This window comes from Giraffa tippelskirchi, chromosome 1 (assembly GCF_054371585.1).
Source record: "Giraffa tippelskirchi isolate mGirTip1 chromosome 1, T2T-mGirTip1v1.2.pri, whole genome shotgun sequence".
Taxonomy (NCBI): Eukaryota; Metazoa; Chordata; class Mammalia; order Artiodactyla; family Giraffidae; genus Giraffa; species Giraffa tippelskirchi.
The window spans coordinates 158,318,486-158,344,593 of NC_137275.1; the positions used below are offsets into that span (position 1 = coordinate 158,318,486).

Here is a 26,108-nt window from a genome sequence, read left to right on the forward strand (position 1 = left end):
TTGGATAATTCTGCTAACATACTGTTATTATTTATTCTAATATAGCAGACTAAAGATCTTTATTAAGTTGTACTGGAAAATTAAATAAGCTTTCATTAGAAATACTTTACATACCAGATCTAGGGTGGATATAGGAGTGTTCACAAACAGCTCAAAGTAGTTGATAGCTATCTTAGGAAGCATTTCTTTTAAATCAAAAGGTAAGGTTACTTTATAAAAGTCATTCTCTGCACATCTAAATCAGTGTGTGTACCTGCAGTTCCTTGGTTAGGTGACAAACAGAAAAGAAAATAACTTCTGAATTATTTATTACATCAGTATTTCAATTTTGAGGGAACATGCTAAGGTACAATGATAAAAATAATACAGTCTCAATCTGACATCATGCCGCCCCAAAATGAGTTCCTATGTATAGAACTGCAGTATCTTCTAATGTCCATAACAAAATTGTTTAAATAAAATTTATATATCAAATTATGGTTGTGATAAAAATTTCACTTGATTTTAAAGCAGAAGTCTTGGGTGGTAAGAAAGCATTCTTCCATAGCAAATTATAGTGCTACTGGCAGCATATATAAATAACATGAAAAAGTGACTGTTTCCCAAAGTAGGTAGCCATGGATATAGGGAATTATTTATATAAAGACTGTGTAACTTAAAATACTCAAATATTTACAGAATCACAGATTTTTAAGAAAATCTTTACCCTCATTTCTGAAGAATATTAATTTGAAGAAGCTGTCTGGCATTAACTGGTACAATACTTACTTACCTGTGTCTTGTGCACAATCAACCAAACAGCGGCAAGTTTACTTTCCTTTTATATAAGGTCTGAATCAAAATTTAAAACATCATAAACACTCAGTGAACAATAATTCTCTTGAAAACTTAGAATTTTACAATAAAGCAGTCATTCCATTCTAAAAACTTTAGACATATGGAATTGTCTCCTAAAACTAAAAACTGAAGCATTAAAAGAAAAACTATTTTAAAAGAAACCTAGTTTAACATCCTTATGTTTATAAACAAAATGTTATCGACCTTTAAGAATCTACTTCAGGTAGATTTACCTGAAGTTTTAGTACCTAAGTTTTAGTACAAAAATCTGAAATCAAACATATATGATATGCTATTTTTGACTTGAAACGTAGCAGAACGGAAGATCTCTTAAGTGCATTAACATTACATATACAGATCCTGGAGGAGTCTTTTTACAAATTAAATAAAAACTATAGTCAACTTTCATCAAAATATTTACTAGAAATCTTTTAAAATCTAATATATTATCATTTTAGAAGATTTGTGTGTTTGGTAACTACATTTGGTAAAATGCTTTAAAGTGTAAGTGAAGGTCACTCAGTCGTGTCCGACTCTTTGCAATCCTATGGACTATACAGTCCACGGAATTCTCCAGGCCAGAATACTAAAGTGGGTAGCCTTTCCCTTTTCCAGGGGATCTTCCCAACCCAGGGATCGAACTGGTGTCTCCTGCATTGCAGGCAGATTCTTTACCAGTTGAGCCACAAGGAAAGCCCAAGAATACTGGAGTGGGTAGCCTATCCCTTCTTCAGGTGATCTTCCCAACCTAGGAATCGAACCGGGGTCTCCTGCATTGCAGGCAGATTCTTTACCAACTGAACTATGAGGGAAGCCCAAATACTTTAAAGATAACATAAAAAGCATTTCTTCCCTTTCCTTCCAACAAAAAAACCTCACACTTTATGTGTGAGACAGTTTTTTTTTCTTATATAATATGCATTTTAAAACCAGCTCCAAAAGTTAGAAAGATAATCTAAAGTCTTTAAGTTTAAAAAAAAAAAAAAAAGAAGCATATAGCACTGAAAATGAACTATTTTCTTTCTAACCAAAATTCCAAGTATTTTAAACTTTGTATAAATAACACACACACACACACACACAAACCCACCATATTTTAGGTATGATGTCTAAAATGGAGTAGCACTAAAATGACAACAATAATAAACAACCCTTTATACTTAATTGAAAACACTCATTTTTCTTCAAGATATACATTAAGAATTTTCTACTGACATTTTTGAATAAAATTTATAAGCATTTTAAAAAATCAATTTAATTTCTCCCTTGTATATAAGGATCTAACAACAACAAAAAAGATCTCTTTTACAACTGCAATAGATTTCTGAAATCCCTAAAATATACATTCTTTAGAAAAAAATTCCTAACCCACTGTGCATCTTAGCAGGCTTATATATATGAAAAACAAAATCTATATTATAGCTTACACTTAAATTTAATGCATGACCATAGGTCCCAGAGATTGAAGAATCTTATTGGCAACCAACAGCTCAAGGGATGACAATTTTCCTGGCATTTGTAATCTCAAAATTTTAACAGAAAACTGTTCACGGTGGTCTTAGAAAAATCTGGAGATAGTTCTGTTTAAAAAACATACTTGCCACAGAGACAAGGGAGACAAATAAGAAAATATATTGTGTTAATCTTTGTAAACTTGTTCCATTTCAAAATGTATTGTAGAGGGTCAGGAAAATTCCCTATACAAATAAAACTAAACATTTGTTCCCTTTGCTTTGAAAAATATTTACAGTACACAGAACAACAAGCTAAAGTATACACCTGCTTATATTGCTGGCCAGTGATATAGATGCGCAAGGACAAAAAGGTGCATATTCAATTATCTGAGCATCCTAATTTGTCTGTAGAATGAAGTTATCATAGATCAACTATGGAAAAATTAGAAAACATTATTTATGAATACCAGCCCTTGTGTAAAACATCACACAAGACGCCAAGGTGTCATACATTCACTATGGTAAAAACTGTACATACGTATTCTGTATATATTTAAAATTTACAATTTCTTAATCTCTCATAATTCTGAGTTGAAAAATGTCTAATTTTCTTTTTTTGCCAAAGAAAAGTGATGTTAACTGACTGATCAGGTTCCCGAAATATTTTACAAAACTCTGCTAAGGACTTTTCATCAATGTCTTTGGCTGGTATCCTCATGAAGAAAAACTCACTAAACTTCGAAAGTTTTAAGCAGGTATTTCCACACTTTTGCTGGCTAATATTGTGATATACATAATAATGATATACGTAACAATAGTCCACAGCAATGTGAAATACAAAACTTTGTTCTGTAAGTCTATTCTGGTCTCCGAGTGAAGTTCATTTCTTTCATCCAGTCATGTTGTCCCTTATTTGATCAACTCGAACAGCTAGGTCTCTGAAAGAGGGGCGCTGGTTTACATTATTGTTCCAGCATTCTGTCATAATCACATAAATCTGTAAAAGGGAAAATAAACCAAAATTACAATGAACACAAAGTGCCATTTTTTAACTGGTGAAGACATGAATTCGGAACGCCCACTTAATTTTTTTATAGTGGCATATGTCATGGCTATACCTACATCCACAGTCATGTTTATGCTATTTATCTAAAAGTCCAGCAAACTGCATAAACTGACCTGAAATCCTTGGGTAAAAACAGAAAGAAAATGCATGATTACTGTGGATAAAAAAGAATGTCTGTTACCTCATCTGGGCATCCATCTGGTCTTGGTAATCTTCCATTATTCTTCAGGAGTTCTATCAAATGAAACACAATCATCTGTCCTTGTTTGTCATTGCCAATCATACGCATAAATTCCTGAAACACAAACCCACTTTTCAATGACATATTTTTGGTACATTTAATTTGAAGCAGAATTCTCAATTTCTCCCAGTAAATGGGAAAAATTCTGTGTATGTATGTTTCCTTACCTTGAAACTTTTGAAACAAGACTATTTTAACTTCAAAAACTTCCTTTTCAGTCATACTTCATAAAAGATTGTTAAATGTGGAACCTCTATAATGCCTTTTCTGTAACTATAACGCTACTGCTAAGTCGCTTCAGTTGTGTCCGACTCTGTGCGACCCCATAGACGGCAGCTCACCAGGCTCTGCCGTCCCTAGGATTCTCCAGGCAAGAGTAGTGGAGTGGGGTGCCATTGCCTTCTCCGTAACTATAATACCCTCAACACAAATCCCCTGAGAAGAATTCAAAACCAGTAAACTAAAAACACACTTTGTTTTAACACAACATATCACGCTTCAGTTGAAATATAAAGTTGAATGTAAAAGGACATAAAAAATGCAGAATGAATATTAAAGCATAAATGCAATCAATGGAGAGATATTCATATGTTTAAAATTCATAAGATTAAAGTCTGAACCATAAGGTAGAGGAATATTTACAATGAACACATTTATTTAAATACAGAAAACTCTTGTATATTGGTAAGAAAAATTACCAATATAAAAATGGGCAAAGTACATGAGGATACAATGCACACATGCATATACCCCAAACGCCCAATAAATATGTACTCAATCACACTAAAGGCAGAAATGCAAATTAAAATCAAATTGGTACAACTTCTCTCCCATCAGTTTGGCAAAACTGTATGGAAATGTAACAGTCAACACTGACAAATGATAAAACATATACCCCTAGGCACAGCTACTGAGAGTCTAATTGAGATACAGATTTCCTGGAAAGCATTTTGAAATCAAAATCTTTTATATATAACAGTTCATAATGTTTCACGTATAATTACATTTTCACTCTAAGATGACAACCAGAGATAAACATAAATATTTATATATAAGGAGAGCTACTATGTTCAATGAGTGTTACTTAAAAGGCTGAAAAACGGAAAATGATTGTCCAGAAACTATATCCTTATGTTGAAACACCACCAAGAAATCAGAAGTCATATTTGTAGTAAATATTTTATTAACATAGGAAAATGTCCATGTTATAATCTGTAATGAAAAAGCAGGAAAGCAAACTGTACAGTATGACTTATTTTATAAATAAACTTTTTAATAAAATTTAATTTTTACATATAAAATTAAAAGAATCCTGAAAGAAAACATACTACAATATTAAAGTGGTTACCTCTGAGTAGCTGAATTAGAGATTACTTTCATTTTCTTTTCTATACTGTCCTATATTAAAATTGTACAATGAATAGAAAAAATATTACTTTAAAAGGTTTAACATTTTCAATAATTCCTGGGATGAATGAGTTTATTGGATTTACTAAAAATAATATTAAGAGAATATATTAAACAGTACTATAATCCCCACCTTTCAAAACCTCAAGTTAATTTAATGAGTTAGTTTGGGGGTTATTTTGTTGTTTGTTATCTTAAAATAACCAGTAGGAACTATAAAATAACCCTAAGTTTACCATTACTCTTTGGAAAAGCTTTTCTCATGTTAAAAAAAATTGAAAGTAAACAAAAAGCATACTGACCGCTGGTGGGCTTTTACTCTTCTCAATATATGTGAAAAGTTCATACAGAACCACTCCAAAGCTCCAAACATCTGAGGCCACAGAAAACTTGCTCTCTGTCAGTGATTCTGGTGCGTACCTGTAATATGTTTAAAAGAGTTACTTGATGTGCCAACTCTTGATTTTACCTGCAAATCACTGGATTTAAAAACAAAACAAAAAACAAGGTGTACAGAAAAGGGTTAACACATCAGGCCTGAGTTTGCAATCATCAAAAACGTCTGTTGTTGAATGCTGACACTTGACTGGCACCCGGGATCTTAGATTCAGGAGGGTTTCCACAATTCCCTAAATGACAGAAGTGGCTTACTGCACCTAAACCATTTCCGTAGACAATATGAGTCTAGGGTTTTATATGCCAGACAGAAAATATCTACATGGTCAGTTCCAATAAAAACTGTGGGCACTGAGTCTCTATTAAGCTTCCTTAGTAGATGACTGGAGAAGGCAATGGCAACCCGCTCCAGTACTCTTGCCTGGAAAATCCCATGGATGGAGGAGCCTGGTAGACTGCAGTCCATGGGGGTCACAAAGAATCGGACACAACTGAGCGACTTCACTTTCACTTTTCACTTTCATGCATTGGAGAAGGAAATGGCAACCCACTCCAGTGTTCTTGCCTAGAGAATCCCAGGGACGGGGGAGCCTGGTGGGCTGCCGTCTATGGGGTCGTACCGAGTTGGACACGACTGAAGCGACTTAGCAGCAGCAGCAGTAGATGACATTTCACACATGTAGTCAGAATTTATTGCTGGGGGAATTAAGTGTGTCCCATTTGACTTTACTGGGAGAGGACACTTGAAAACATGTGCTTGGTTTCCTCCAGGCATTGCCACAGAGTCTTTTCCTTTTGCTGATTTTGCTTTCCATTCTTTGCAAGAGTCATAGTCATGCTTATGACTGTATGCTGAGTCCTGTGAGTCCTTCCAGTGAATGAGCAAACCTGAGGGTAGTCTTGGGAACCTCAACACACAAAGATAACTAAAATAAAAAAAAAAAGTATGAATTTTGTCTCCCTAACACCAGGGTTAATTGCACAGTACTTTCAAAGAAATGAAGAAAAAAAAAAGAAAAAAACCCTGATCTTTCCCAATTAAGCTTAAAATGAATCCAGGTAAGTATCCTGGGGGGCTTCCCTGGTGGCTCAGATGGTAAAGGATCTGCCTGCAATGCAGTAGACTAGGGTCCAGTCTCTGAGGTGGGAAGAATCCCTGGAGGAGGACATGGCAATCCACTCCAGTATTCTGGCATGGAGAATCCCACGGACACAGGAGCCTGGCAGGTTGCAGCCCATAAGATCAAACAGAGTCAGACACAACTGAAGTGACTTGGCATGTATGCAAGTATCCTAGAGAAAAAAGTGCTTTTTAAGCTGGAGAAGACTTGAAGCTACTAACATATAAGACAAATAACTATTAATCTGAAAGGGAGTGATTAAAAGAGAGAATATAAAAAATAGTAAGTCACAGGGGAAAATGGTGTCATCCTTTCCCTCAAGTATTAACACTACCCAAGGGGGAATTTTGGCCAATGGATTATGAACATCATGGTCCACAAAGTTTATATTCTGTTTATATTCATTATAGAGAATAATGAAAGATCTGTTTTAAATTGAGATTTAAAATATGAATTATATAAACTGAATCTCTCCTTCAAAATCTCCTTCTCTCCTTCAGCCTATGTTTCCTCACTTCCAGAAATCCTTCTCTAACTACTTAAGGTCTTAATGACCTCATGCTACTGAATTTCTATAGTACTTTCAGTCTATACTACACAATTAACCATGTAATGCTCTATTATTTTTATATTTATTTAAAAAATTTACATATTTAGTTATGTTAGTTTATCCCACAAATGGAATATAACCTCCTTGAAGAGGAGTACTACTCCCTCAGCCTTGGCAAAATATTCGCTTACTTTGGTTTTCATGAAAGCACTCTGTAATTTCTCCCTTCATTTTCACATTACATACATAAGGATAAATACAAAGGAAAAAAGAAGCCCACGTAGAAAAGGAGGGAAAAGACTCTCTCAGAGCATTTACTTTAGAAAATTTATAATTGTGAATTCTCTTTGAAATATATGTAAAAATCTTTTTAAAAGCTTTTGCTTAAAAGCCTCTTGCCAGGTTTACATATAGCAATGTCTTTCTCAAGAACCTGGAAATACCTCTTCAGAATGCAATTATCAAGGAAGATCATGCCCCTACATCCCAGTTTAAGTGGGAAGGCAGGAGCCTAACTTGGGCTGGTGCCTCCTGCAAGTTGCAAAACTATCTCCTATCATAAAGATATGAGAAGTTTATTTTTCCTTTGGATAAAGCCAATTAGCTAACAGAAATGGGCACTCCTATTACTAAGTGAATTTAGGATGAACTTATGTGTGACAGATGACGCTGTCAAGTCCTCTTACTTGAGGACTAGTTACTGTTTATCCTGAGAACATATACGGAACAAGTTGAATTGGCTTGGCCATATCCAAGAGTGGGATTTCTTTCTGTTTTTTTGCAATCTCTTAGCAGACTGCTTACGATGCATATCACTTTTTGGATTAATGTTTATTCAGTAATGAAACTGATTTCTATTTTATTTGGGGGGAGAGGCCTTCTCGGTTGGGAGATTTGTTTTCAGTGACATTTCCCCAGCACTTTCCCTCCTTTTCTCCATTCTCTAAAGTTGGGTTTCCCCAAAGGTTCCATCATCAGAGCTTTTCCTCTCTTTCAAAAAATTTCCCTTAGATAGTATCATCCACTTACACACTAAGGTCTCCCAAATTTACAACCACTTTATCTTTGACGTTTCCTTTGTGTTTCAGACTTACTGAAAATTTACACATTAAAGTTCCATGGGCAAAAAGAAATCCAGCCCACCTGTACAACATTATTTTACTTTCGCTGTGCAATCAATGAATGGCATCAAATCTATCTAACTCCCTAAACTGAAAACCTTAAGAATTATATTTGATTCATCTTTCACTCCAAAGTCTACTGAGTCACTAAGTTTCTTCAGTGTGTCTTAGATATGTCTCCAATCAGCCTCCCAATCCAATACTGCCATTACAGTCTTTGGTTAGATCCTTATCTCATGACTAGTACAGAGATCTTCAAACCAGGTGAGGAGTAAGCAGAAAAACATACAAATATTTTCCAAGGGGCTCTATAGCAAGAACAGTATAAGGATTCTCCATTAATTAAAAACCCTGTTTTAATAATTAAAAAAAAATGTCAGCAGAAGCATTTTCCCTTCAGTCAGTTCAGTCGCTGTCGTGTCCCACTCTGCAACTCCATGAACTGCAGCATGCCAGGCCTCCCTGTCCATCACCAACTCCCGGAGTCTACCCAAACTCATGTCCATCGAGTCGGTGATGCCATCCAGCCATCTCATCCTCTGTCGTCCCCTTCTCCTCCTGCCCCCAATCCTTCCCAGCATCAGGGACTTTTCCAATGAGTCAACTCTTTGCATGAGGTGGCCAAAGTATTGGAGTTTCAGCTTCAACATCAGTCCTTCCAATGAACGCCCAGGACTGATCTCCTTTAGGATGGACTGGTTGGATCTCCTTGCAGTTCAAGGGACTCTCAAGAGTCTTCTCCAACATCACACTTCAAAAGCATCAATTCTTCAGCACTCAGCTTTCTTCACTGTCCAACTCTCACATCCATACATGACTGCTGGAAAAACCATAGCCTTGACTAGATGGACCTTTGTTGGCAAAGCAATATCTCTGCTTTTTAATATGCTATCTAGGTTGGTCATAACTTTCCTTCCAAGGAGTAAGTATTACTTTTAATTTCATGGCTGCAATCACCATCTGCAGTGATTCTGGAGCCCCCCAAAATAAAGCCTGACACTGTTTCCACTGTTTCCCCATCTATTTGCCATGAAATGATGGGACCAGATGCCATGATCTTAGTTTTCTGAATGCTGAGCTTTAAGCAAACTTTTTCACTCTCCTCTTTCACTTTCATCAAGAGGCTCTTTAGCTCCTCTTCACTTTCTGCCATAGGGTGGTGTCATCTGCATATCTGATGTTATTGATATTTCTCCTGGCAATCTTGATTCCAGCTTGTGCTTCTTCCAGCCCAGTGTTTCTCATGATGCACTCTGCATATAAGTTAAATAAGCAGGGTGACAATATACAGCCTTGAAGCACTCCCTTTCCTATTTGGAACCAGTCTGTTGTTCCATGTCCAGTTCTAACTGTTGCTTCCTGACCTGCATACAGGTTTCTCAAGAGGCAGGTCAGGTGGTCTGGTATTCCCAAATCTTTCAGAATTTTCCACAGTTTATTGTGATCCACACAGTCAAAGGCTTTGGCACAGTCAATAAAGCAGAGGTAGATGTTTTTCTGGAACTCTCTTGCTTTTTCGATGATCCAGTGGATGTTGGCAATTTGATCTCTGGTTCCTCTGCCTTTTCTAAAACCAGCTTGAACATCTGGAAGTTCATGGTTTACATATTGCTGAAGCCTGGCTTGGAGAATTTTGAGCATTACTTTACTAGCGTGTGAGATGAGTGCAATTGTGCAGTAGTTTGAGCATTCTTTTCTTAGGGACTGGAATGAAAACTGACCTTTTCCAGTCCTGTGGCCACTGCTGAGTTTTCCAGATTTGCTGGCATATTGAGTGCAGGACTTTCACAGCATTATCTTTCAGGATTTGAAATAGTTCAACTGGAATTCTATCACCTCCATTAGCTCTGTTCGTAGTGACACTTCCTAAGGCCCACTTGACTTCACATTCCAGGATATCTGGCTCTAGGTGAGTGATCACAGCATCATGATTATATGGGTTGTGAAGATCTTTTTTGTACAGTTCTTCTGTGTATTCTTGCCACCTCTTCTTAATATCTTCTGCTTCTGTTAGGTCCATACATTTTCCCTTAGTTTTTCTTAATACAAACCTACAGGGCAAGCTGTAAGCTAAACAACAGTTTTGAACAATAAAAGCAATATAGATGACAATGATTCTTTTAAATGAAATTACATATTTTAAAAAATATGGTGGCTAAATCCTATGGATAAAAATTATGATTTCTTTCAAACTTTAGATTTAGTGTTTGCTTTTCAATAAGTTAGTTAAAATATATTCTATCAACTGCTTCTGAAATATTTATATAAAAATTAGTTGACCTCATTTACTTATATAAAATACTTAATATTTTTACTTGCTGTATGAAAATAAAACAATATGCTAACTATCTGATTAGTTTCTAGCAGTATGCAGCTTTCTTCTTCATTAAATACATAAAGTTTTGATCATGATGAAAATGTTATGGTTTCTGATTTTTGTAGAAGCTTCTTATTAGTGAATCCCCAAAGTCAAACATCAGGCTTCCAAGGTGGCATTACTGGTAAAGAATCCACCTATCAACGCAGAAGATGGAAGAGACATGGGCTGGATCACTGGGTAGGGAAGATATGCTGGAGAAGGAAATGGAAACTCACTCCAGTATTCTTGCCTGGAAAATCCCTGGTGAGTTAGTCTACGGGTTGCAAAGAGTTGATGCAACTGAGCAGCACAAAGTCAAACATCAGAGTTCAATTTCCCCAAAATATTTATTTACTGAAAGAGTAATAGGTCTTTTACCATATGCCTTACTTCATAAAACATATTCTTAACTATATTTTATTCTGTATTATATATTGGAAATTAAGTAATGAGAAGTGGTTTATCTTAATTGTTTAATAATGAAATTAATTATACTAGATATATATCATCTTAAGCTTATCCTGCCCTGGAGGAGGGGACGGCAACCCACTCCACTATCCTTGCCTGGAGAATCCCACAGACAGAGGAGGCTGCAGTCCTCCTCTGGACAGGAAGGCTACAGTCCATGAGGTCACAAAGAGTCGGACACAACTGAAGTGACTTAGCATGAATGCACGCACGTAAGCTTATCCTGAGTTCCTTTGTGATTAATCTTTCCAGATATTCAGGAAGAAATAGAGGGCCCAAAGCTTTAGGGGCTTTCTTTATGATAAGAATTTAAAGTTAGGTATGAAAGTGAATATTTAAAATTAGAAAAGAAAGAATCTCAAAAGGAAGGAACTCTGATGGATATGCTTTGTTAGCTTCATTCTAAACATGTCTCTCTGCATGTGTATTCTATAGTTTATAATGATTTTTTTAAAAACAGTATTTCATAACATTAATTACTTGAACTGAAAAATGAACTAAGGTTTTTTTCTGTTGGAAAATAAGTGTATTTGTTTATGAGGCCTGGTATTGCTAAGCAGATTGAATGAAGGAGATTCTTCATTAAGTGACGCAATATTTGAGATAGTGCAAGGGATTGCCATATTTAAATCATGTATTTAAAAATGATAAAACGTTATTTAAAATACTGTATTGAAATTGATAATATTCTGTTTTTTAACTTTTTATAAATGTATAAACAAGATGCCTCTACATGAGAGTAATACTGTGATTTGAATTAATTTGAAAAAAAATTTTTGGTATACTTCCTGGAAACTGAGAAAATAAAAGACCCTAATGACTGGGTAGTAAATCCACTTTTGAAAAGCAAGTGGGTTTAATTCTTTGTTTTCTATGAAATTGAAAACAGAATGGATCTAATGAAATTGCCAGCTAACAAATTCTATTGGTAGATCACTGTATACTGTTTTGCTTATCACAAGTCACAAACATGAATGACACTGTTATAACAAAACTCCTATTCCCATCTCATTTATACAAAAAAGTTTTCTCTGTGTTTACAAAAACAACAATAAACTTGGAATTTATGTTGAATCTGGTCCCATTATACAAGTACATAATATTTATCTGAGGCTATATGGACTAGTTGGAGGGGGAAAAACACCTCCATATCTCATTAAGAAATGATTGCAATAAAAATTTGTAAAGAACTATTCAAATTACTAATCCAAATTAATAATTCATTTATACTGCATTGGAAATTGCACCCAGACAGTAACTTCAATGATAATTCAATCCAGAAGAAAAAAAATGAATAGTTTTGTGGTCACAGGAAATTTTAAAATTAATTCAGTTTATATATGTATTTTGGTTACAAAGGAGATTATTAAGATATATTCCAAGTGCAAAATAAAATGCATTATGCAGAATTCTGAGAAGGGAAGTGTAAACATAATTTTAAAGAGAAAAAGGAATAACGTAAAGTTTCTATCAAAAAGAAAGTCTCTTCCTATATCTTTTTAAGTGGGTGACAATCGGTATCAAGTTGCTGTGGCATTTGGATTTCACTGTATACCTCTAAAGGATTGATACACCTTGTATTAATGTCATTATTTATAACATTTTATAAAATATTTACAACTATATAAAATTTTAAAACGTTTCATAAAGAATATCAGTTCAGTTCAGTTGCTCAGTCGTGTCCGACTCTTTGCGACCCCATGAACCGCAGCACGCCAGGCCTCCCTGTCCAAAACCAACTCCCAGAGTCCACCCAAACCCATGTGCATCAAGTTGATGATGCCATCCAACCATCTCATCCTCCATTGTCCCCTTCTCCTCCTGCCCTCAATCTTTCCCAGCATCAGGGTCTTTTCAAATGAGTCAGCTCTTCGCATCAGGTGGCCAAAGTATTGGACTGATCTCCTTTAGGATGGACTGGTTGGATCTCCTTGCAGTTCAAGGGACTCTCAAGAGTCTTCTCCAACACCACAGTTCAAAAGCATCAACTCTGCGGTGCTCAGCTTTCTTTATAGTCCAACTCTCACATCCATACATGACCACTGGAAAAACCATAGCCTTGACTAGACGGACCTTTGTTGGCAAAGTGATGTCTCTGCTTTTTAATATGCTGTCTAGGTTAGTCATAACTTTCCTTCCAAGGAGTAAGTGTCTTTTAATTTCATTGCTGCAGTCACCATCTGCAGTGATTCTGGAGCACAGAAAAATAAAGTCAGCCACTGTTTCCACTGTTTCTCCATCTATCTGCCATGAAGTGATAGGACCAGATGCCATGATCTTAGTTTTCTGAATGTTGAGCTTTAAGCAAACTTTTTCACTCTCCTCTTTCACTTTCATCAAGAGGCTCCTTAGCTCTTCTTCACTTTCTGCCTTAAGGGTGGTGTCATCTGCATACCTGAGGTTATTGATACTTCTCCCAGCAATCTTGATTCCAGCTTGTGCTTCCTCCAGCCCAGGATTTCTCATGATGTACTCTTCATATAAGTTAAATAAGCAGGGTGACAGTATACAGCCTTGACGTACTCCTTCTCCTATTTGGAACCAGTCTGTTGTTCCATGTCCAGTTCTAACTGTTGCTTCTTGAACTGCATATAGGTTTCTCAAGAGGCAGGTCAGGTGGTCTGGTATGCCCATCTCTTTAAGAATTTTCCACAGTTTATTGTGATCCACACAGTCAAAGGCTTTGGCATAGTCTATAAAGCAGAGGTAGATGTTTTTCTGGAACTCTCTTGCTTTTTCGATGATCCAGTGGATGTTGGCAATTTGATCTCTGGTTCCTCTGCCTTTTCTAAAACCAGCTTGAACATCTGGAAGTTCACGGTTTACATATTGCTGAAGCCTGGCTTGGAGAATCTTAAGCATTACTTTACTAGTGTGTGAGATGAGTGCATAAAGACTACAGCTTTTGATAATTCTTTCAATGGGTATATATGCACAAAGGTTTTCAAAATCAATGACCTAGATACCTGAAAAAGTTGCCTAACTAGTCCTCTCTGCTGTTAGCCTCTTCTTAATACAATGCACCCTCTATACCCCCAATTCTGGTGTGAAGTCCCCTATACACTAAAAAATTACTGACATGTCCCCACAGGTTTTGTTTATGTGGGTTGTATCTACTAATATTTACCATATTAGATTTCAAAACCAAGGAGACGTAAAAGTATCATTAAAAGTAACAATAAACCAGTAATACTAGCATAAATAATATTTCTATAAAAAATAACTATTTTCCAAAACAACAAATTTTGTATTTAGAGCAGTACGTTTTACATTTTTGGAAGTTTCTTTAATGCTGGTTTAATACACCTTTTTTGCACCTGATTTTTAAAAAATTTTTATATGATTTAAAGGTTATACACCATTTACAGTTAGTACAAAATATTAGCTATATTCTCCATGTTGAACAAATATATCCCTGTAGCCTATCTTACATCCAATAGTTTGTACCTCTCATTCGGCCACCCCTATAGTGCCCCTCCCTACTTGTAACCACTAGTTTACTCTCTGTATCTGTGAGTCTGCTTCTTTTTTGTTATATTCACTAGTTTGTTGTATTTTTGATTCCAAATATAAGTGATATCATACAGTATTTATCTTTCTCTGTCTGACCCTCTAAGTTCATCCATGTTGTTGCAAATGACAAAATTTCACTATTTTTTAAGGCTAAGTAGTATTTCATTGTATGTGTGCTGCTACTGCTGCTAAGTTGCTTCAGTCATGTCCGACTCTGTGCGGCCCCAAAGACAGCAGCCCACCAGGCTCCGCCGTCCCTGGAATTCTCCAGGCAAGAACACTGGAGTGGGTTGCCATTTCCTTCTCCGGTGCATGAAAGGGAAAAGTGAAAGTGAAGTTGCTCAGTCGTGTCCGACTCGTAGTAACCCCATGGACTGCAGCCTACATACATACAATTCCATCATGTGTGTATGTATCTATGTATACATAAAAGAGATTCATTTCAGAAGTAAAGACACACACAGACTAGATGGAAGGAAAAATATATTCCATGCAAATGGAAATGAAAGTAGCCATACTTACAGCAGATAAAACAGACTTTAAACAAAGATTGTAATAAAAGACAAAGAAACGCACTAGTAATGATAAAAGGGTCAATCCAACAAGAAAATAAAACATTTATAAATACATAGGAGCACCAAAATATATAAAGCAAATATTATCAGACCTAAAGGGAGAAATTAAAAGCAATACAATAACAACAGTAGGGGACTTTAACACCCCACTTACAGCAATGGATAGTTCATTCACAGAAACATCAATAAGGAAACAGCTGGCCTTAAATGACATATTAGATGAGATGGAGTTCAAAGGTATGTACAGAACACTCATTCTTCTAAGGTGCACATGGAACATTCCAGGATAGATCACATATTAAGCCACAAGTTGTCTCAATAATTCAAGAAGACTGAAATCATATCAAGCATCTTTTCCAACTATAATGGTATGAAATTGGAGATCACAATAGGAAAATTGGTAAACCACAAAAATATGAAGATTAAAACAACATGCTGGGGCTTCCCTGGTGGTCCAGCGGTTAAGAATCCACCTTGCAATACAGGTGACATCGGTTCGATTCCTCGTCTAGGAAGATTGCATATGCCACGGGACAACTAAGCCTATGTGCCACAACTACTGAGGCCATGCTCTACGGCCTACAAGCTGCAGCTACTGAGCCCCTGTACAACTACTGAAGCCTGCACACCCTAGAGCCCATGCTATCCAACAAGAGAAGCCACCACAATAGAAGCTAGGGCACTGCAGTTGGAAAACAGCCCCTGCTAGCCACAACTAGAGAAAGCCGGCGCATAGCAACAGTAATCCAGTGCGGCCAAAAATAACAAACAAATAAAATTTTAAAAATAAACAACATGCTACTAAACAACTAATAGGTCAATGAAGAAATCAAAAGAGAAATATAAAATCCAAAGACAAATGAAAACAGAAATAAAGCACACCAAAATCTACTGAATGCACCAAAAGTAGTTCTAAGAAGGAAGCTCATAACAATACAGGCCTACCTCAAGAAACAAGAAAAATCTCACAAACAATCTGAATTTACACCTAAAGTAACCAGAAAAAGAAGATCAAAGTCCAAAGTTATTAGAAGGAAGGAAATAACAAAGATGAGGGCAGAAATAAAGACTGAAAATGGCAGAAAGTGAAGAGGAACTGAAGAGCCTCTTGATGAAGGTGAAAGAGGAGAGTAAAAACCTGGCTTAAAACTCAACATTCAGAAAACTAAGATCATGGCATATGGTCCCATCACTTCATGGTAAATATATGGTGAAACAATGGAAACAGTGACAGATTTTATTTTCTTAGGCTCCAAAATCACTGTGGATGGAGACTGCAGCCACGGTATTAAAAGATGCTTGCTCTTTGGAAGAAAAGCTACGACTAACCTATATAACTATTAAAGTGCTGCACTCAATATGTCAGCAAGTTTGAAAAACTCAGCAGTGGCCACAGGACAGGAAAAAGTCAATCTTCATCCCAATTCCCAAGAAGTGGAGTACTAAAGAATGCTCAAACTACCAGACAATTGCACTCATTTCCCATGCTAGTAAGGTTATGCTCAAAATCCCCTAAGCTAGGCTTCAGCACCACATGAACCAAGAACTTCTACACATTCAAGCAAGAACAAGTTGGAGATCAAGTTGGAGAACAACTTGGAGAGCAAGCTGCCAACATTCACTGGATCAAAGAGAAAGCAAGGCAATTCCAGAAAAATATCTACCTGTTTCACTGACTATGCTAAAGTCTGTGACAGTGTGGATCACAAAAAACTAGAAAATTCTTAAAGAGATGGTAATAGCAGACCATCTTACCTGTCTCCGGAGAAACATGTATGCCGGTCAAGAAGCAACAGTTAGAACCTTAAATGGAACAACTGACTAGCTCAAAATTGAGAAAGGAGTATGAAAGGCTGTTTATTGTCACCCTGTTTATTTAACTTATACACAGAGCACATTATGCAAAATGCTGGGCTGGATGAGTTACAAGCTGTAATCAAGATTGCCGGGAGAAATATCAACAACCTCAGATATGCAGATGATACCACTTCAGTGGCAGAAAGCAAAGAGGAACTAAAGAACCTCTTGATGAGGGTTAAGAGGAGAATGAAAAAGCTGGCTTAAAACTCAATATTACAAAACCAAGATCACAGCATCTGATCCCATCACTTCATGGCAAATAGAGAAGGGGAAAAGGTGGAAGCAGTGACGGATTTCCTCTTCTTGGGCTCTAAAATCACTGCAGATGGTGACTGCAGCCATGAAATTAGAAGACGCTTGCTTCTTGGAAGAAAGCTATAACAAACCTAGACAGTGTGTTAAAAAGGAAGGATATCAGTTTGCTGACTAAGGTCCATACAGTCAAGGCTATGGTCTTTCCAGTAGTCATGTATGGATGTGAGAACTGGACCATAAGGAAGGTAGAGCGCCAAAGAACTGATGCTTTCAAACTGTGGTGCTGGAGAAGACTCTTGAGAGTCCCGTGGACAGTAAGGAGACCAAACCAGTCAATCTTAAAGCAAAGAGATCAAAATCAGTCAATCAATTCTGAATACTCACTGGAAGGACTGAGGCTGAAGCTGAAGCTCCAGTTTTTTGGTCACCTGATGGCGAACAGCTGACTCACTGGAAAAGTCCCTGAAGCTAGGAAAGATTGAGGGTAGAAGGAGAAGAGGGCAGCAGATGATAAGATAGCTGGATGGCATCACTGATACAATCAACATGAACTTGGGCAAACTCCAGGAGATGGTGAAGGACAGGGAGGCCTGGTGTGCTGCAGTCCATGGGGTCGCAAAGAGTCAGACACAACGTGGCTACTGAACAACAACAGCACTCAAAGCAATCTACAGATCTAATGCAATGCTTATCACAATTCCAATGGCATATTTCACAGAACTAGAAAAAATTCTAAAATTTGTATGAAACTACAAAAGATTCTTTGAAAAAGGGAACAACCTTGATAAAGAAGAACAAAGCTGGAGGTAGCATGGAGAAAGGACAGTTCTTCAATAAATGGTGTTGAGAAAACTAGACAGATACATGCAAAAGAATGAAATCAGACCATTATCTTACACCACATATAAAAATTAACATCAAAACAGATTAAAAACTTGAATGTTTGACCTAAAACCATAAAATTCCCAGAGGAAAACATAGGGAGTAACTTCACTGATTATTATTATAAATATATAAATGACAAACTACTAAAAATAAAGTTTAAAGTTTGTGCTCTAAAACTTCATTTTATGGTATTAAAACATACTCACCAGAATATGGGACTTTCACCAGGCTCTTTCACTTTGTAGTACTCTTTGTCTTGTGGCAAGACTTTGGTTAATCCAAAATCTCCTATTTTAACTCTGTTTTCATTCTCCACTAATATGTTCCTTGTCGCCAGATCCCTGTGGATATACCTTTTTGTACCAAGATACTCCATACCCTATGGATAAAATAACATTTTTCTTTCAGCCAGCTTTATAAACATAAACAATTTAGTCTTCTGCTTACCTACTCCCTTAATTATCTAAGGAAAATTCTAGAGAACATAGAAAAAATTATATTATTTCTTAATAATTAATGTATTCTCTTTATTTAGGCTTCCCTGGTGGCTCAGATGGTAAAGAATTCACCTGTGATACAGGAAACCTAGGTCAGTCCTTGGGTCAGAAAGATCCCCTGGAGAAGGGAATGGCTACCCACTCCAATATTCTTGCCTAGAGAAACCCATGAACAAAGGAGTCTGGCGGGCTCTAGTCCATGGGGTCGCAAAAGAGTCAAACATGACTGAGAAACTAAGCACAAACTCTCTTCATTTACAACAAATAGCCAGGATATTAGATACCTTGCATATCTGAGATGTGTACTGCAGAAGTTTTTTATGATCTATCCGTTCTTTATGTTTTTGGAGATAGTCTCGTAAACTTCCATATGGTAAATACTCCATAATTAATCTTAGATTATGCCGGCCTATTAACACACAAATGAGACAGTAATGTTTTATTCTGCCATATTTTATTGATGAACTAATATAAGACAACTGTATATGAATGACCTAAAGAGATATAAAATCTGAGTCTAAGATGACAAAACCTGATAATAAATTAAAGGTCATGTGGTAGTCAGGAACACTAACTTTCTGAATCAAAATGGTCTGAACAGAAAGTTTTAGAAATACTTATGTTTTAATCTCCTGTAACCATTTATGCAAATCAAAATAAACTGATGAGAAAACTTACTTTCTCTTCATCTATACTGAATAAAAAGGATCTAATTAAAAAATAATATTTTCATAGAAAATATGAACAGTTTCTTTCTTTAGAAATGATATTCCCTTGGCACACTAAAGCAAAAATGGTTAACCACCATCCTCAGTGAAAAGAATGATCAGCCAAGTAATCAAGGATTTCCTGTAGTTACAGCCCACCAACACCAAACACAATCTCCAGTCATACAGAATGTTTCCTTCTCTGGGCACTGGACTATTTTAAGTCCAGATCTTGAAGCATCATATGTTTCTATTACCCATTATGCCAAAGACATATCCTAAGTTCAAAAAACGTATCAATGGGCAACATACCAGCACTGTAGCAGACTCCTTTGTACTTTACAATGTTGTCATGCTGCAAGGATTTAAGGATTTCAATTTCTCTTTCGAAGTCTCTGAGGTGCTCTTCAGTACTGTGCTGGAGCTTTTTCACAGCCACCACCTCCCCAGTATTGTCTTGTAGAGGGTCATACCGGCACATCTCCACACTCCCAAAATTACCCTTAAACAACATATATCACATTAAGATAGAAATCTGAAGTTTTCTAGAAAAATTACTAATTCTGATTATACAGTCAATTTCAGCAGCTAGAATTAGAAGATGTATCTCTAAACTCACATTAAACAACTTTCAGAAAAAGGAGATAATATTTTAGTAGGTGGGTAGTAAGCCTAAATATTTAATTTCTCCAAAAGGAATTAGAGGCTGAAATATAAACAACTTCAAAAAGGCATTATAACAAATCATAAACATTATTTCTTAAGATAAGCCAAAGGACATGCCAGGGAATTTCTAAATTTCTATCACTAACTTCCAGGAAGAACTTTTCTTTTTCACAATATAGACTTTGATATCACTGTCAGTGAGCTGTATGGAATAAGGATCTGTTATGGACTGAATGTCCATGCCCCGTCCCCTCAAATCTGTATGATAAAGCCTTAACCCCAATGTGAGTGCTTTTGGAGACAGGGTCTCTAAAGAGGTAATAAAGGTTAAATAAGGTCATAAGAGTGAGGCCTTCATCCTGTAAGGCCAGTGCCATTACAAGAAGAGGAAGAGACACCAGTGCTCTCTGCCACATGAGGACACAGTGAGAAAGTTGCCATGTGGAAGCTAAAAAGAGAGCCTTTACCAGAAACTGAACCCTACTGAAAGCTTGATCTTAAGACTTTTCTCGAGAACTTTGAGAAAAATATGTCTGCTGCTTAAGCCAAGGTCATGCTGTGTCATTGGTAGCTTATGTGATTATCTCCCAATATTCTCTACATTCTGCATTCTGATATTCAAGCTCTTTTAAAATCTCTCTCCTTTGAGTGTAGGCTATAAACTCATTTATAGTGAACACTGACTGAAAGTAAAAGAGAGTGAAAGACTGAAGGCAGGAGGAGAAGGGGACGACAGAGGATGATATGGTTAGATGGCATCACCGACTCGATGGACATGAGTTTGAGCAAGCTCTTGGAGTTGGCATGGACAGGGAAGCCTGGCATGCTGCAGTCCATGGGGTCACATAGAGTTGGACACAACTGAGCAACTGAACTGAACTGATAATGAACAGAATATGGCAAGAGTGAGAAGATGCCACGTCTGAGATAATGATATAAAAAGACTCTGGCTTTGATCTTGGGTGTTTGCTCTCTGCTCCCTGTTGTGAGGCAGCCTGTGGAGAGGCCCATGTAAGTGAGCTAGGAAGCAGATATTCTGAGGCCTATCAACAGCCATGTGACAAGCTTGAGAGTAAGTCTTTCCCTAGTTAAGCCTTCAAATGAAACGGCAAGACCTGGCTGACACCTTGGTTGCAGTCTTTTGAGAGACCCTGAGCTAGAATCATCCAGCTAAGTTGCTCCTAGATTCCTGACTCACCTAATAAATGTTTTTTTTTTCAGTTATTAAGTTTTAGGGTAATTTGTTGCACAGCAATAGATAATGAATATACCAAATACCTAGACTTTTTTTTGTCATTGCTACACTCTCTGAAACATTCTCGAGAATATTTTACAAAAGATGACATCAAGTATTAATAAAACTAAGCCAAGGTATAATATAACCCCCAATGTTTAGCTCTAGTAAAACTGGATCAGAACATTTAGTTTAGATTCAATACCTAAGTGAGGCTTTCACATTGCATCCATGCCAAAAATCCAGTTCATAAGGTCACATGGTACAGAACCCTATACTACCAAGCTTAGAGGAAGAATGAGGGCTCACCACTATGACTGGACCTACTAAGAATTAAGCCTTTTCTATCTTACTTAAAATATAGGTTGGTGCAAAAGTAATTGTGGTTTTGCATTGAACTCTGCTGTTTGATATTGGAATACATTCTAAAATAAATGTGATTATGTTATACATCATTTTAATGCACATTTCTTGCTTTATGGCATTTTGCTAATGACTTATTACTTGCTGTTTATTTTATATTTATTTTAGACTAGGGAAATGATGTTAGACAAAAAGCAAATTTGAGCAATTCAAAATGGGTTATAAAGCAGAGGAGACAATTTGTAATATCAATAATGCATTTGGCCCAGGAACTGCTAACAAATGTACAGTGCAGTGGTGTTTCAAGAAGTTCTGCAAAGGAGTTGAGAGTCTTGAAGATGAGGAGCACAGTGGCTGGCCATCGGAAGTTGACAATGACCAATTCAGAGGATCATCAAAGCTGATCTTCTTACAACTACACAAAAAGTTGCCAAATAACATTCTATGATCATTCAACATTTGAAGCAAACTGGAAAGGTGAAAAAGCTGGGTGCCTCATGAACTAACCACAAATCAAAAAAATCATCATTTTGAAGTGTCGTCTTCTCTTATTCTATGCAACAATGAACCATTTCTCGATCTGACTGTGACATACAATGAAAAGTGTATTCTATACAACCAGTGACAACCAGCTCAGTGGCTGGACTGAGAAGAAGCTCCAAAGCACTTCCCAAAGCCAAACTTTGGGAGGTTTGGCAAAAGATTTTGACAAAAAAGGTCATGATCACTGTTTGGTGATCTGCTGCCTGTCTGATCCACTATAGTTTTCTGAACCCTGGCGAAACCATTCCATCTGAGAAGTATGCCCAGCAAATCAATGAGATGCACCTGAAACTGCAATGCTTGAAGCCAGCACTAGTCAACAGAAAGAGCCCAATTCTTCCCCATGACAACACTCAAACGCACATGACACAACAAATGCTTCAAAAGTTGAATGAATCGTGCTACAAAGTTCTGCCTCATTCTCCATATTCAGCTGACATCTCACCAACTGACTACCACTTCTTCAAGCATTTCAACGATTTTTTTTGCAGGGAAAATGCATTCCAAAAGTCATTTGAATCCTGAAGCACAGATTTTTATGCTACAAGAATAAACAAACTTATTTCTCATTGCAAAAATGTGCTGATTGTAACATCCTATTTTGATTAATAAAGATGTGTTTGAGCCTAGTTATAATGGTTTAAAAATTCATGGTCTGAAACTACAATAACTTTTTTACCAGCCTAATATGTAGGCTATGCCTGACTGTGTGACCTTTCAGCAGAGAGAAATTGTCTGCTAGTAAACATGAATGAGCAAGCAAACTAATTATTTCTCCCTTAGATGACTAAACAAAGAAGCAGGTGGAAAGGCTTATTAATTGTTCTTTTCTCTATCTCATAACTAAAGTGCCCTCTACCAAGAAAGAATCTCATGGTCAAATTAATTGGGAAAAATATAGCTTAATTTATCCTCTTCTTGAAAATGTTCAATGAACAGTACATGTTAAAGGTTCCAACAAGTTTTTCAGTAAAGACAGCTATTTAACACAGCATTTCCCCAACACCTGAAAACTAAACCTTTTTCCTACAAACACCTTTTTAAAAACTTTTACTAGGTACTTGCTGGTTATATAAACACTCTAAAACTCTGTGGAAAGTGAACTTTAGAGAATCTCTTAAGTCTTTTCTCCCCTAAATAAAATGTTTTATGATTACCCTTCAATTACTTAAAAATCTTCTGACACCGTACCTTGCCAAGTTGCTGTAGAAATTTCAAGTGTCTTTCTTCAAACTGTGTAGGGTCTCGGTCTTCAAAAGCACCAGAAAACCCTAGGGCACCTATTCTCATATTTGGTAACATGTCATTTTCTGTTAATAGTTCATAATCTGCAGAAATAAATAACATTTCTACCATAATCTGGCAAATCCATTCTCTGGGCTAAAATTATTCTTATTCAGGCTGACCAAAATAATCATAATGAGTTAGAAATACTAAATAAAAATTGATACAAGGCAACTCTGAATGTTTAGACTGTTAATGGAAGCCTTGAATTATAACTCATAATTGGACAGGTTTTTGGTAAAGATTTTTGCAAAGGATAAATGAATACTTTCCAAAATAGGCAGTTTTAACATTTATAAAGTAAGTTTGTATGCCAATTTTTGTGTCAAGAACAGCAAGTAGTATTGGAACAGAAAATATTTATGGGTCAGACACATGTATATTTAGCTACGTTTTTTAAGGAGGAGAGGACAAACAAAAATCTACTTCATGTTTAGAAAATTAATCAGCTATATGTGAAAGCTAGTTTAAAAAACAAAGAATAGTTTATAAAAAAATCAAATAAGCTTCTCAGTGTACTACTCATTAACCGGCAAACTAAAGTGAGGTTATTAAAAGGGTAAAAGCCTTTTATGAAAATACTTCACAATCAATGAGACTAGAATATGTATAAGGCAGAAAAAGTCATATGAATTTAAGAAATTAAGAGGGTCTAAAAGACATCAGGGAAGTTCCCAGAGGAGGATTACAAAATTAGTATGGATTTATTAAATACATCGTTAAGATTGCTCCAACAGTACATACCTGGAGTAAACAAACTATTAAGATCCCTTATAATGGCTCTGAAAGAAGGTCTAAAATCTGGTTCATAATCCATGCAATTATTAATAAGATTTGCCAATTCTGTCCATTTTGGTGCAGGAAGCTGGTGCCTATCTTCATAAAACTGTAGTTTCTATAATTAAAGAACCACATGTTGAGAATAAATTATAAATGCCGTATCAACCTTCTTTTTAACATAAAATGGGCTAAAGAATATCAAATAATATGAAAGAAACATTAGGGATCACAAAGTAATTACAACTTCACTGTTTATATAAACTTACTCTTTGAGAATCCAAAGCACTCAGAGGCTTATCTCCTCCACTGCAGATTTCCCACAATGTGGTACCAAAACTCCATTTGTCTGTTGCCAGGTTTAGATTTTTAGGATTTTCAATGCATTCAGGTGGTACCCATGGGATTCTCTCCTGCAGGACTTTTAAATGATAGTAAAAAAAAAATGCTTAAATAATTCCCTTAAAAAAACAATTCTTATATATGTTAATAATTTCACACAAATTGGAATAATCAAATCATTTTAATTTGCTTGGGGGTGGGGGTATGTTCATGCATATACACATGCTTAAGGGCCAGAGGGACCTCTGAGATCACCTAATTCAATATGTCAGCTTTAACAATGCCAACATTAAAACCCATAATGACTGAATAATTTACCTGAAGTTATACAATTTGTTAATAGCACAGAATTAGTTACTGTACAATGAATCCTGGATTGATTAAATTTTTCATTAAACCATAGTGTTTCAACTACTGCCCTGTTCTCTCTACCCTTTCCTAATAGCTATGCATTCACAATACTTTTTTTCCCATAAAATTTTTCCCAAATTGCTTCTTGATACATTTTTTACTTCTTTACAATGTATAAATAATAAAGGTAATGTTAACATCATTTCAATCTGTACCAATAACTCAACAGCGGTAACTATTCTAACTTGTAGATGAAAAACAAGGGCCAACAGGCAAATGAATGATTAAATTATATCAAGATATCCTTGGCACAATATTGATATACATAGGTTCTGCTCAGACCATGGAATCTTCCAAGTTAATTTTTGATGTCTTTGATCCCATCAGAAAAATGGTATTCACAAAAGGAGGGAACACTTTAACTTTACCTTCTGGTATTCTGGCATAGACAGAATGATAGAAGATAGATATATATAAGTAAACAGGTACGTAAGTAAGTAAATAAACAAATAAGAATGATAAACTGTTGCATCTTTTGGTATATTTTGGTAAAGCAATATGAATATTTCTGGTGCATAATTAAGAGATTTAAGAGTAGAGAGTCCTTTCTCCTTCATACGAATATATATTCTCTTTCTTCACATTCCACTCCAAAGGGTAAAATTCCCAAGTATCAAATCTAAATTCCTATCACATTTTCTGCCCTATAGTCTCTGTCCTCACTGTCATATAAAGGTACAGAGCTCAACTTACTATTAGCTCAAAAAAGAAACCATGCATCAATGTACAAAAGTTGATAAATCTGGATTCTAACTATAGAGCATTCAATTAGAGAAATTAGTTAATTCAACAATTACAACACCATCTGGACCAAAAAAAAACTCCTCTTTGACTGAAATTTTTACTTTGTTAAGGATGTTATCAACACAAAAGAAAAGTTTTAAGAAGTCATAATTAGCTGACTAATTAAACAAAATCAAAATTTCAAACTAGAAATATTTCTTCTCAAATTTTTATTTAATGACTAAAGAGAATAAAAATTTAGAAAATTTACTTGTGATTCAAAGAATGATATTAAAAAATTCCACAATAAAATTGGATAAAACCTGACATTTCATACTTAATTAGGGATTAAAACTGCTTCAAAAAATCACTTTACAGTTCATGGAAACATAAGAAAGGAGAAACAGATAAGAGTCTAAGATGTAACTATAATTTAGGTTGCTAAAAATGGTA

General features: G+C 35.9%; 1 protein-coding gene across 19 annotated transcripts in view; it reads right to left on the reverse strand.

Annotated features, from left to right (window-relative positions):
* Positions 1-1,968: 1,968 nt before the first annotated feature.
* Positions 1,969-26,108, reverse strand: part of JAK2 (Janus kinase 2) — a 119,566-nt gene continuing 95,426 nt past the window's right edge. For 9 of the 19 annotated variants that reach the window (XM_081501077.1, XM_081501008.1, XM_081501047.1 and 6 more), the window contains 9 exons: positions 24,449-24,600; positions 24,147-24,297; positions 23,310-23,446; positions 19,625-19,814; positions 18,890-19,014; positions 18,315-18,487; positions 5,308-5,425; positions 3,539-3,652; positions 1,969-3,288 (listed from right to left, as the gene is read on the reverse strand). In XM_081501077.1, the coding sequence (XP_081357203.1) occupies positions 3,181-3,288; positions 3,539-3,652; positions 5,308-5,425; positions 18,315-18,487; positions 18,890-19,014; positions 19,625-19,814; positions 23,310-23,446; positions 24,147-24,297; positions 24,449-24,600 (1,268 nt within the window). In that variant the 3' untranslated portion in view covers positions 1,969-3,180. Of the gene's footprint in view, positions 3,344-3,512; positions 3,653-5,303; positions 5,426-18,314; positions 18,488-18,889; positions 19,015-19,624; positions 19,815-23,309; positions 23,447-24,146; positions 24,298-24,448; positions 24,601-26,108 lie in introns of all 19 variants that reach the window. The other 10 variants (XR_014056950.1, XR_014056938.1, XR_014056945.1 and 7 more) reach the window with 3 other exon arrangements.